The sequence below is a fragment of the Bos indicus x Bos taurus genome, chromosome 22, assembly GCF_003369695.1.
Source record: "Bos indicus x Bos taurus breed Angus x Brahman F1 hybrid chromosome 22, Bos_hybrid_MaternalHap_v2.0, whole genome shotgun sequence".
NCBI classification, from domain to species: Eukaryota; Metazoa; Chordata; class Mammalia; order Artiodactyla; family Bovidae; genus Bos; species Bos indicus x Bos taurus.
In genome coordinates this window covers 4,400,734-4,413,410 of record NC_040097.1, presented here as the reverse complement: position 1 = coordinate 4,413,410, position 12,677 = coordinate 4,400,734, and the positions used below count along the sequence as shown (strand labels likewise).

At 53.8% G+C, this 12,677-nt stretch overlaps 1 protein-coding gene across 1 annotated transcript in view; it reads right to left on the bottom strand.

Moving 5' to 3' along the window:
• Positions 1-12,677, bottom strand: part of CAND2 (cullin associated and neddylation dissociated 2 (putative)) — a 28,418-nt gene that overhangs the window by 2,929 nt on the left and 12,812 nt on the right. The window contains exons 7-13 of the mRNA XM_027523725.1: positions 12,385-12,527; positions 9,922-10,214; positions 8,655-8,796; positions 6,810-8,312; positions 4,446-4,541; positions 1,584-1,753; positions 322-486 (exon numbers count right to left, since the gene is read on the bottom strand). Coding sequence (XP_027379526.1) covers positions 322-486; positions 1,584-1,753; positions 4,446-4,541; positions 6,810-8,312; positions 8,655-8,796; positions 9,922-10,214; positions 12,385-12,527 — 2,512 coding nt within the window. The remainder of the gene's footprint in view (positions 1-321; positions 487-1,583; positions 1,754-4,445; positions 4,542-6,809; positions 8,313-8,654; positions 8,797-9,921; positions 10,215-12,384; positions 12,528-12,677) is intronic.

The window sequence follows — 12,677 nt, the reverse complement described above, 5'->3', positions numbered from 1 at the left end:
CTCTAAGTTCTATTATTTTTGTAGTTCTGGCCAAACCAACCTCCCAAGGCCTTGCCCACTCCCACCAAAGGTGTGCGAACTGGGTTCTTTTTCTTCCTGGAAAAGAACAAAGCGGGGGACTTCCCTGGTGGCCCAGTGGTTACGACTTGGTCTTCCAGTGCAAGGGGTGGGCATGGGTTTGATCCCTGATTGGGGAACTAAGATCCCACATGCCATACTGTGCAGCCAAAAAGATAACAGAACAAAGCGACTACTTTTGTGGGGGTGACTGGGGCAGGTGTGGGGGACAGACGGGCAGTGTCCAGCGGGGGCTCCTCCTACCCGGATGTCGTAGTGGTCCTTCAAGCCGTCCTCCACGTGGTTCAGGAACTCGCAGACGTCCAGCTGGCCCAAGCAGCTCTCCAGCAGTGAGTACATGCACTCGAAGGCTGCCTTCCGCACATCTAGCCCATCGTCCACCGTGTGCTTAAAGGGCCCCATCTCCACCTGCAGGAAGGAGGGTGGGAGGAAAACGGGCTGGGGACTGTGACCCCGGGGCACGGAAGACACCTCCCCAGGCTCCCGCTGTGCACCCCTCCCTCTCTCATTCAGTACTGTGTCCTGTCTCCAAATCATGCCTTAGACTCCCCAGTCTCCATGCCTGTGCTCAGCCTGCAAAGCCTTTTGATAATGATAATAGTAACAGTAATTCTAATAACAATTATTATAATCCACTGAACAGGTATGCTCTGCCAGGCACTGTGCTGACTGCTGGAAAGATGACACTTGACCAAATCATCTCAACAGTCCCAGGAAGACTGTGTTACTATAAACTCCGTTTAATATATGAGGAAACTAAGGCTCAGAAATGTTAACTTGCCCAAGGAGACGAGCTCAAGTTAGTAAGTGGTTCAGTCAGAATTAAAAATCCAGGTCTCTTTGACGTTGTTAAAACCACAAGGGTTTGCTTTTAGTGGTAAATTCTTACTCACCCCTCAAAGCCCACTTCAAATGCCTTCTCCTTTGGGGGAACTTTCCTAATCTCTAAACAGAATCGGATCTTTCTCCGAGATGCTAGGTGGTTCAGACCTCTTTATATCACGCAAGGACTTGTCTATTAAATCACTTTAACTGTCTGCCTCTTAAATCCTAACTTTACCATGTGGGCTCTAAGTAATTTCAATAATCAGGAGGCCATTAGCAAACTGGTGGCTTGTGTCTGGGCCAGCTGAGTCCTGGCGCCCAGGCGCAGGTCTGGTACCCCTTGAACACCTGCTGAATGTCAAGTGATCACAAGAGTTGCCCACATTTAAGCGCTGACTGTGTGCCAGGAGCAGTTCTGAGCACTTGCAAGATTTAGCTCATTAAATCGTCTCAACAACTCTATAATGTGGACCCCATTATGTCTTTCCTTTGGCCTGTTTGGAGAAACTGAGGCTAAGAGAGGATTGGGGCTGCCCCGGCCAGGATCCACAGCCAGGAAATAGAGGAGCAGAGTGGACCCTGTGGGCCAGCGCTTGCTCTGATGAACCTGACCCTAACCCTCTCCCCAGCCCCAGCAGTCCGGCCTGAGGGCTCCTGGCTGTGTTCTCCCCCGGCTTCACCTCTCGGATGAGGTCACGGCGGATCTTTGTCTCCTGGTAGAGGAAGGGCAGGATGTCGTCCAGCAGGTCACGGACCAGCGAGGGCTTGTTGTGCACAGCGGAGTTGAAGAAAGCCAGGGTGGCCCGGCGCACGTTCAAGTCCGGGTCCTGCAGGCTCTCCATGAACTCTCCTGGCAGCGAGACCAGAAGCGGGGGTGAGGGGCGCCACAGCCACAGCCAAACACCCAGCTGTCCCCACCCCACCTTGCTTCTCTGGTTAACAGGGGCCACTCAGACCTGGCTGGACGGGTATGGATGTGTTCTGAGCATCTGCTTTACACAACAAAGTCCAGAGAAGAAAGTGGACTTGAGTGTGGCCTGGGTTTAAATCTATGCTTGACCATGAGGTTACTGTGGGACCTTGAGCCACCTCAATGTCCTCATCTGTAAAATGGGGGTAACAGCTGCACCTACACTGTAGGACTGGTTTCAGGATTTAAAAATGTGGTAATGTCTAAAAAGCACATGGCAGAACAGCGAGTGAGGACTCTAAATGCTACCTTGATGTTATTTCAGATGAAGACACCTGAAGATCAGAGAGGTAAAGAGACTTACACAAAGTCACACAGCATTTCTTTGAGCATACACCTTTTTTGTGTAGGTTAGACTTTTTAAAGACTATGTTCATGTTTTATGTATTCAATAAATAAATCAAGAACGAGAGGGGTCCCTAAAAAAAAACTATTTCAAATGATATAAGTACCCAGGTTATGAAGGAGAACAACTCATCTAAGTAACTCCAAAGTATTGTGACAAGATGCCCCTCAGGCTAAAGATGAAAGAATTATAAATGAATACTGATTTTTCACAGATAAGGGTTAGCAATTCTTGTGACTACCTTCTGTGTATTCCAGGATTAAGTGAGTAAATATCTCATGGAAAATAGAAGCTGGCATTCTCCCATAACAGAAGGGTACATGGAAAAGGAGAAGGCAAGCATGAACCCTGTGGTGCTGGGCGAGAATAGGAGGTAACCCGTGTACACAGGGGTTACTGTGTAATACACATAATAAATACCATTCTCCACTAAAAGGAATCAGGGCTTCTTGGAGAAATGGTTGATTCCAGGGACGAGACAGGAAAGCTTCAAGATGGGTATGGAGCATCTTATTGTGCAAAAGATAAGGATATGTGAAAAGAATGATAGAAACACGTCAACAGAACATAGGAACCAGCATGAAGGTCTCCCACTGGCTAAATGTGAGACAGTCTTGAGAATCTAAATAAAAGACAGTAATAGATTATAATCCACTGAAGGAAATAAAAATCCCTGAGTCTATAATGATATGAACAAATCAGTGAATAAAAAAATGGGGGAAAACAAAAAGTTATTCCTGAGAATAAAATGCAAACTAATAAATATGGAAGGAATGCTGAAATTAGAAAGTTGTTATTGTCATAACTGTCAATAATCATTTATTCAGGCAAGAAAGCACAATACATGCAAAATGTAGTGTGCAAAAATTTGATGGGGAAGAAGATATTTCAGTAGGCAGAAGATCTAAAGACATTCCTCAAGGAAGGCATACAGATGGCCAAAACATGCTCCACGTCACTAATGATTAGAGAAATGCAAATCAAAACGACAATGAGCTATCACCTAACACTGGTCAGAATGGCCATCATCAAAAAATGTACAAACAATAAATGCCAGAAAGGATGTGGCAATAAAGTGACCCTCCTACACTGCTGGGGGGAATATGAATTGTATAGCCACTATGAAGCACAGGATAGAGGTTCCTTTAAAAACTAAAAACAGAACTATTACTACCATGTGATCCAGCAATCCCACTCCTGGACATGTAACTGCGGAAAACTCTTAATTCGAAAAGATACATTCATCCCCATGTTCACTCCAGCACTATCTCCAACAGTCAAGACATGGAATCAACCAACATGTCCATCAACAGAGGAGTAGATAAAGAAGATGTGGTACACATACATATTGGACTATCGAATGCGTGTGCGACCTCATGGAGTGCAGACTGCCAGGCTCCTCTGTCCATGGATTCTCCAGGCAAGAATACTGGGGTGGGTTGTCATGCCCTCCTCCAGGGGATCTTCCCCACCCAGGAATCAAACCTGTGTCACTTACATCTAACTCGCACTGGCAGGTGGGTTCTTTACCACTAGTGCCCCCTGGGAAGCCCATAATGGGCTATTACTTAGCCACAAAAAAAGGATGAAATAATGCCACTGGCAGCAACATGGACGGACCAAGATATTGTCATACTGAGTGACGTAAGTCAGATAAGGACAAATACAATATTGCTCATGTGGAATCTAGTTTTTAAAAATGATACAGATAAACTTATTTACAAAACAGAAACAGGCTTACAGATGTTGAAAACAAACGTGGTTACCAAGAAGGAAGGGGGAGAGGGATAAACTGGGAGATTGAGATTGACATATACACACGACTATATATAAAATCGGAGAAGGCAATGGCACCCCACTCCAGTATTCTTGCCTGGAGGATCCCAGGGACAGGGGAGTCTGGTGGGCTGCCGTCTATGGGGTCGCACAGAATCGGACATGACTGAAGTGACTTAGCAACATATATAAAATAGATAACTATTAAGAACCTGCTGTATAGCACAGGGAACTTTACTCAATACTCTGTAATGACCTATATGGAAAAAACTCTAAGAAAAAAGAGTGGATTTATGTATATGTATAACTGATTCACTTTGCTGTACACCCTAAAGTAACACAACATTGTAATGTTACACTCCAATAAAAATTTTTTTAAAAAGGAAGAAAAATCAAGACCAAGAACAGGGTGGAGAGGACCGAAGTGGGCAGAGGGGAGGGGGTGCTCACCAATGAAGGTCTTCAGGAGGGGATCGATGGGGTGGGGCTGATCGGAGATGAGGTACTTAACTGCTGTAATGACGGTGCAGCGGGTGTGTGGCCGACCTGCAGGACGGGAGGGGTGGCATTGGCAGGGGCACAGCAGGTCCTGGACACCCCCGGCCTGGGGGACGCCAAGCTTCCCCTCGCCTCCGTGGGAGACGGGATCGGAACCTCTTTGCGTGCAAGCCTACACATCCATCTTTGAGGAAGTCAATTACCACTTTCCTTGGCAGCCCACAATCGCTCCTGAATTCCAGCTGCAGCTGAGACGGTACAACTGCTGGTTCTCAAGCACCCACCCCAAGGACACGAACAGAGAATAAGAACCCAAGATGGGGCTCAACCCGAAAAAAGACCTCTGCTCAGGCCTTGGAGCTGCGTTCTATTTTTCAGATATTTTTTAGACATATTATCTCAATTAATCCTTTGGCTTAATCCTAGTCACTGGTTGATAATAATGTTAGTTAAAATAATTTCAAAAATTATTGTTAATCTCCACTTTACAGATGCAGAAAAAGAGACCAGAAAGGTTAAAATCAGATCTAAGGTCACCCAGCAAGTCCAGAATTCACCAGCTGCTTCTGAGCTGTCTCTGGGCCCCCCTGCAACCTGCATTCTCCAAGGAGAGAGCAGTTGTGCTTCAGACAGGCTAAAATCACTTAATTTTGCTTTTCTGCTTGCTTTCCGGGTAAAGAAGCTGCAGAAAGGGAAGGAAATACACTTCCCATCAGGGTGGAGGAAATTAATTGGCCATCTCTCTCTCCCCTCTCTACTTTCCACCCCCCTAGCCCATAGCACTGAATGGGTTAAGGCTGTTTCCACCCACAGACTTTAGTTCAAGACTCAGGACAAAGTTTACAAGTTGATGCTTGGGTATGAGGGAGTGAGTTATGGACTTCAGACTTGCAGCTTTTTTTCCTCTTTCCTCTTTCCACCCTGACTAGCTCCTAAGAAGATTCAGGGTGGCTGGTGAAGATAATACATGTAGAGTAGGATTAAGTGAACTAAGAAAAATGAGGCCAAGGACAAAGTGAGATGGAGACCACAGTGAGGGGCGTGCAGAGAGAGGAAGTCCCATGAACTTGCTGGTACCAGGCAGCTGCTCTGGCTCGAAGCGTCCCATAGCTGGTGGTAAAAAAGGAAATGTGGCCAGTTAGCTGGTTCAGCAGTGGGTGCAAGGCCCAAGCAAACCTGAGCTATGAAAAGGCAGGGCTCAGATTTCCCTGGTGGCCCAGTGGTTAAGAATCCACCGTGCAATGCAGGGGACGTGGGTTCAATCCCTGGTCCAGGAAGATCCTGCGTGCTGAGAAGCAACTAAGCCCAAGTGCCACAACTCCTGAGCCAGTGCTCTGCAACAAGAGAAGCCCCCACAATGATAAGCACCACATCAGGGGCAGCCCCACCTCACCGCAACTGGAGAAAGCCCGTGCACACCAACAAAGACCCAGCACAGCCGAAAATAAATACAATTTTTTTTAAAAAAAAGGGAAAAAAACTGCCTCTCAGGCCAAGAACCTCGCCTCCCAAGGTTTCTTGTGAAGATCCCTATGGGTGTAACAGGTGATACTCTCAACACAGGCGTCCTGTCCACACAGCAGTGAGGGCCAGAGCTGCGGCTTCAACACCAGCCACCCAGTAAGGGCCCAACTGGAACCACTAACACAGAAATGACAGCAGATGCTAACAGTACGAATTAGGTACCACCCACCAGACCAAGTACTCTGCCTGCATTATGGCAACTAACCCACCGCTGACCACAGGGAGACCAGCAGACCAGCTCTGGGCCCGGAGGCCTCTCATTCCCAGGGGCTTTGACTTGCCCCAGAGCCCACTGTCCACCTGCCCTTCTTCCTCCCTGAGCTGCAGAACATCCTGACGCGCTCTGACCCCACAACATGAGACCTGCCCTCCTCACCCCGTCCCTGGCCCTCTCCAAGCCACGGGGCCTGGCATCCCCTCTGAGTCCACGTTTACATTTGGTCCCCGAAACGAGCTGCATTCTGTGGCCTGCCATTTCTGGCCCCTCAGAGAACCGCCTTTATTAACCTTTGCCTGGGGCATGTGGCCGCTGACAACGCCCAGTGGCATCCTGAGAAGTTTACTTGTTGGAAGGACACGTGAAGACTTGTGTCCCCTCCATCCCAGAGGGGCCCCCTGAAAAAGGCCCCCAAGTCTCAGGAAACACTGTTTTTAACGGCTCCTCTGCACTGAATCTTACCAACACCGTGATGCTCAGACCCCCATCACCTGAACGAGCTCACCCAGTGTGGACCTCTCGGGCGCGTTGCCCACTTTCAATCTGGGCTGCCTTTGCCCATCCCCGGGCCCTACCTGCAGCGAGCTGCTTCCGGAACCGGGGCAGGAGGAAGGGAGGGTTTACGAGGACGAGCTTCCCGATGCACTCGGCCACCACCCCCCGGGTGCCCTCCTCGGCGCCCTCGCAGCGCTGGAACAGCAGGGCCCAGATGTCCTCGGCGTAGGGCTTCAGGCTGTCGGGCTGGGCGGCCCCCAGGGCCTCCCGCAGCGAGTGCAGCAGCAGGTACTGCCTCCGGGGCTCGGCCTCCATCTGCCCCAGCAGGAAGGGCAGGAAGTCGGGCAGGTTCCCCGCGCCCACGCGGCCCAGCGCGTAGGAGGCGGCCGCCCTCACGTCCTCACTGGGTGAGCCCAGGGCTTCCAGGAGCACCGCCTTCAGCTCCCGCTGTGGGCCTGGCCCGGCCACCTGGCCCACCTCGGCCAGTGACAGGAACGCCAGGACCTTTACCCCAGGGCTCGAGCTGGGCGACCTGGCCTCGCCGACCAGGCGGTTGGCCGTGCCCGCCGCCTCCTGGGGACAGGCTGCGGCGAGGGCCGCCACGCAGCGGGCCAGCGAGTGGAACACTTGCTTATGCAGGCTGGGCCCGCCTTCCGCTGCCTGCTCGTACACAGGCGCCGTGAGCAGGCCGATGAGCTTGGCGTAGTCCACGCACGGCGGCCGGGTCCCCACCAGGGCCTGCAGGAAGCCTTCAGTGGCTGCCAGCACCCCGGCCGGCAGCAGGGGCGAGCGCAGCAACCGCAGCAGCTCGGCCAGCACGGGGCCGCTGACCTCGGCCATGGAGGCCGGCTGGGCGCGGGTCACGGTAGCGAGGAAGTCCACGGCCAGCTGGGCCACATGCATGTCGCTCTCGCTGACCAGGGCGGGTAGCTCGGCCAGCACAGCCCTCACGGCGGACGGCGGGAGACCAGGGCCCTGGCTCTGGGCCAGGGCAGCCAGGGCCGCCAGCGTGGTCAGCCGCAGCGCCCGCTGGTTCTTGCGCAGGAAGGAGGCCAGGATGGGCAGCGCCTCGGCCAGGATGGGCTGCAGGCTGATCTTCAGCGGGGACATGGCCACCAGCGTCAGTGCTTTGACAGCCGAGAGCCGCGTGATCTCGTTCCGCAGGCGGTCCAGGAGGAGCGAGAGCGACGGCTCCAGGTCGCCCCCGAGCCGGTCGCCCAGGTGGCCCACAAGATGGCCCATGCAGGAGATGGCCCGCTCCTTCACCTCCTGGTCCAGGTCGGTGGCCCGAAGCCGGGCCAGGGTGGCCGCGGACATCTCTCCAACGTAGGGCTCGGGGTCCAGCTTCCGAGGCCCGTCCAGTGGCCATAGCGCCCTCACCAGCTCCTGGAGCACCAGCAGGGCCTCGGCTGCTATCTTGTAGAAAGGGTCAGCCACACAGGCCATCACCGGTGGCAGGAGAGTGGGCAGGTGAGGCTGGAAGGCCTCGGCCGGCTCTGTGCCCAGCAGCCCCTGCAGGAAGGCCAGGGCGTCCATCCGGATGGTGGAGGAGCTGGAGCGGTCCGCCAGCGAGAAGACGATGCCTGTGGGGTGGGTGCCCGGGTTACCAGGACACACACCCCGACCCAACTCAGCCCTCCCTGGATGTGGGCCCACAGGCGTCTGAGCTGGACCCAAGCACCTGGGCCCTTACGCACCAGCAGGTTCTGAGAGGTCAGAGCTCGGCTGGAGCCAGGGCTGAGGATACAGGCCAAGAAACTTACATGAAAACAGGACAGAGGGCCACACCCCAGCCCTGTACTCACTGCTGCAGTGGGGAGTCGCTGGAGGTTGCTGAACGGTGGTACCGGCAGGGAGTGAGGGCTGGGGGCTGGGTTCAGGGGAGAAGCCCGGAGGAGCACACCCCAGGCTCCAGGGCACCCTACCTGCCACCAGCACGGGCATGTGCTCTGCCAGGCTGCCCGGGAGGACGCCCGCCAGCTCCGTGAGGAGGCTGAAGCAGCCCTGGCGGGCCCTGGCACTCCGGTCTTTCAGCTGCCGCTGCAGGGCCTTCATCACAAGAGGCACCTGTGGGCAAGTCAGGGTGAGGAGGCGGCCAGTGACCACCCAGGCCCACACACCCCACCCACTACTGAGGGGCTCTGCCCAGGCACCTGGCAAGGAGGGACCCCCAGCATGTGGAGGGGATCATTCCACCCTGAGCTCCCCATCACTCACTCTGTGCCAGACACCCCATTCCACACTCACCCTCTGAGGCAGGCACTAGTCCTGGGCCCACCTGACACTTGGGAGACAGGCAGAGAGTAGAAGTAGCCAGCTCAAGGTCACCAGATCGGGGGGCCCCTCTCCGTTCCCCAGCTGGATTCCCTCCCTGATGAGCTCACCCACTCCGGAGGTTCGGATGCCACTGAAGCAATGACCCCCAGATCTACATCTGACACCAGACTTGTGTGCTACCTGCCCACCTGACATCGCAACTCAGGCATCCAACGAGGACTTCAAACAGAATAAATGTCCAGAACAGAACTCTGCGAATGCCCTGCTCCACCATCTCGGGGACTGCACTGCATGCTTTGGCCAGAGCTGAGAAGTCACATGACATCTCCCTGCCCCTCACCTTCCACATCCATCTGCAAACCAAAAAAACTACGTCTCGGGGCTTCCCTGGTTTCCAGCGGCTAGGACTCAGTGCCCCCAGTGCGGGGGACCCGGGGTTCAATCCCTGGTCGGGGAACCAGACCCCACATGCTGTAACCAAGAGCTAGCATGCCACGACTAAAGATTCTGCATGCCACAAGTAAGACCCAACGGAGCCAAACAAATACCTAAATAAATAAATACTTTTTAAAAAAAAAGAAAAAAAACTAGCTCTCAAGTCCAACCTCCTGCCTCTCACCTACATGGCTGCAGCCATTACAATCCATTTCTCACACGGCAGCCAGAGTGAACTTTTTCAAATGTGAATGGGGTACCATATTCCCCTTCCTGCGGCTTCTACCCTCTTAGAATAAAACTGAACCCCCTTTCTGTGGCCTGGAACCCTACTTGTGCTATTGGCTATCTGCCCGAGACTATGCAGTCCTGGCACTTCATACAAACGACCAGGCACACAGCAGGTGCTCAATAGATGGGGGGCAGTGGGCAGAGGGAAGGGCTGTGAGGTGGGGGGCAAGGGGGGATAGGCAGGCACACCTGTCCTCGCAGCATCTGGAGGTTGCTGCTGGTCTGGGTGGGCTCCTCCATGACCTCCAGCCACCCCTTCGGGGGCCGCGTCTGCCGCAGCAGCACAATGTAAGCCCCGAACACGTCGGCCTTGACGTTCTCCTCGCGCTCCTTGAAGCGTTGGATGAGCGCGGGCGCCAGGGCGCAGTGGAAGTCAGGCAGCAGGTCGGGCCGAGAGTCGATCAGGGCTGCCAAGCACTTGGCCGCTGCCCGGCGCACCTTCCAGCTCATGTCGTCATCATCGCTGTACTCCTCCTCGCTCTCTAGGGCAGGAATCAGGACACCCGTGGAGCCCTGTGCCCAGAGGCGGGGAGCCGCCAGCCCCACCCAGGTGGTCTTCCAGGACAGAGCGGGTAAAAAGTGAGGGGGCAGCGAGGAGGGCTCGGGTGGGGCTTCCCCTTTCCATGTAGCCCGCCAGGCTCCTCCGTCCATGGGATTCTCCAGGCAGGAGTACTGGAGTGGGTTGCCATTCCCTTCTCCAGGGAATCTTCTCGACCCAGGGATTGAACCTGGGTCTCCTGTATTGCAGGCAGATTCTTTACCTCCTGAGCCACCAGGGAAGCCTCCATGGTCACTACTTATAACTACTAAGAAGTTGCTGCTTAGTTGCTGAGTTGTGTCCAACTCTCTGAACCACCAGGCTCCTCTGTCCATGGGGATTTTCAGGCAAGAATACTGGAGTGGGTGGCCATTCCCTGCTCCAGGTTAATGAGGACCTGCTGTGTGCTGGGGATGGTGCCAGGCAGGGAACTAGCTGGAGGTAAACCAGGGTACCCCCATCTGCCTCCCTTGATTGTTGTGACTGCATCTGGGAAAAACTGACTCCCAAGTGAGGATTTAGGAGATCCATTTGGGGCACAAGACCTGTCCTTTGGTTTTAGGACTGGCTGTGTGATGTTTTATCTACTTGGCTTTCAGAAGGGAGGCGAAAGTTCCCCCGCCCTGGGCAGGATTCTGATTCTGGTTTCCAAGCAGGACTACGGATGAGAGAAGCTGTGTTTGCATGGCTCTTTGCTCTCCAAGCTCCCCTCAGAGGCCAGAGCTCATGTCTTCACCACCCCTCAGGAATGAAGGTGTCTTGAGGCTCTTTTGTAGATATGAGTAAGGCTCAGAGAGGGTGAGAGATTCTCCTGAGGACACAGAGCTAGAAACAGCAGAGCTGAGTAAGGCCCACCCATACACATGGCGGAGACATATAGGAGGCTCAGAAGAGGACGGTCCTACCTAGGGACACCCCAGCCACAGGCTCAAAGACCAGCGTGTTCCTACTCACTCGGCTCTGTAGAGAACTCAGACTCAGAGCACTGCATCTGGACAAGCCATGGTGGCCCAGGGGGATGGTCCCCCAGATGTGCCTTGTCAGCTCAGCAGATGGTCCCCCTGATGGCCCCTTGTTTGTTATCTCCACCCCATGTCACTCATGGAGAAATATCCAGAGCTCCTAGATACTAACAAGAAAATGTCCAGTCTCCTTGGCCTGCGACTTGAGGCCCCTACATGCCTGTCCAATCTCATCTCCTGCCACCGCATCTCGCTCCGAGTGCCCCACCGGGGCCTAAGTCTCTCGCCTCCATCAGTGCCTCCAGGGTCCAGGGGCATCCCCCTGAGTGACAGACAGGACCACAGGCACAGAAGGAAAGAAGCTATTGAGTCCATTCCCCACCGAGGCATCTCTCCCTGTCAGTGCCAGTCAATCCATCATCAGAGCTTCACGTGGCTGGGGTAAAGCAATGGCTCTTGGACACTGTAATTCAAAGGGTACAGAGGGACTTCCCTGGTGGTCCTGTGGCTTAAGAATCCACCTAGCAATGCAGGGGATGCAGATTCGATCCTTGGTCAGGGAACGAAGTCAAGATCCCACATGACTTGGGGCAATTAAGCCTGTGCACCGCAACGGAGCCCACATGCTCTGGAGCCTGCACACTGCAATGAAAGACCCCGCATGACACAGCAAAGATCCCACGTGTGGCAACCAAGACGATGCAGCCAAATAAATTTTTAAAAAAAGGTACAGAGATGGCAGCATGAGATGGGGGAGTCTGGCAGACATAGCTTCAAGCCCCACCTATGCCACTTCCTAGCTGTGTGATCTCAGGCAAATCTCTAAGTCTCAGTCTTCTTGTCTGAAATATGGGCATGATAATAAATATCAGGTTTTCCAGGTTCATCGTAAGGAACATGAAATAAGAGGGCACTTTGGACATCACGAGATGCTCAGTAAACAACAGCTATCACGACTCGCTTGTGATCTGTGCAGTCAGAGAGTGCGGGGATGACAGAGGATCTAGATTTCCAAGGGTGGGACTGGAGCCCCAGGAAGAGTTGGGATCAGGATGGGGGGCACCAAAGGTGTCCCCTGTCTTCGGCTGCGGGATTCATGGGGAGGCTGAACCCGTTTCCACCCACCAGCCCAAGGACAAGGTGGCTACCCACCTTGCTCACTGAACTCGCTGTCCTCAGTCTCCATCTGCTCCTCGTCCTCGTCACTGTCGTAGTTATAGTTGGGGTCGTGCTTCACATACTGGAGGCAGAGGCTGGTCACGTTGGGCACGTGAGGGCCCATTTCCTTGGGGCACCTGTGGGTGGGATGGGGGAGGCTCTGCTGGACCCAGGCAGGACAGGGTGGGGGATGAAGCCCAGGGGTGAGCCCCGAGATCTAAGTGCTTTGAGACCAGCATCTTGTGCCCACTCCATCCCCACCAACTTCTCAAAGAAACCCCAGGGTC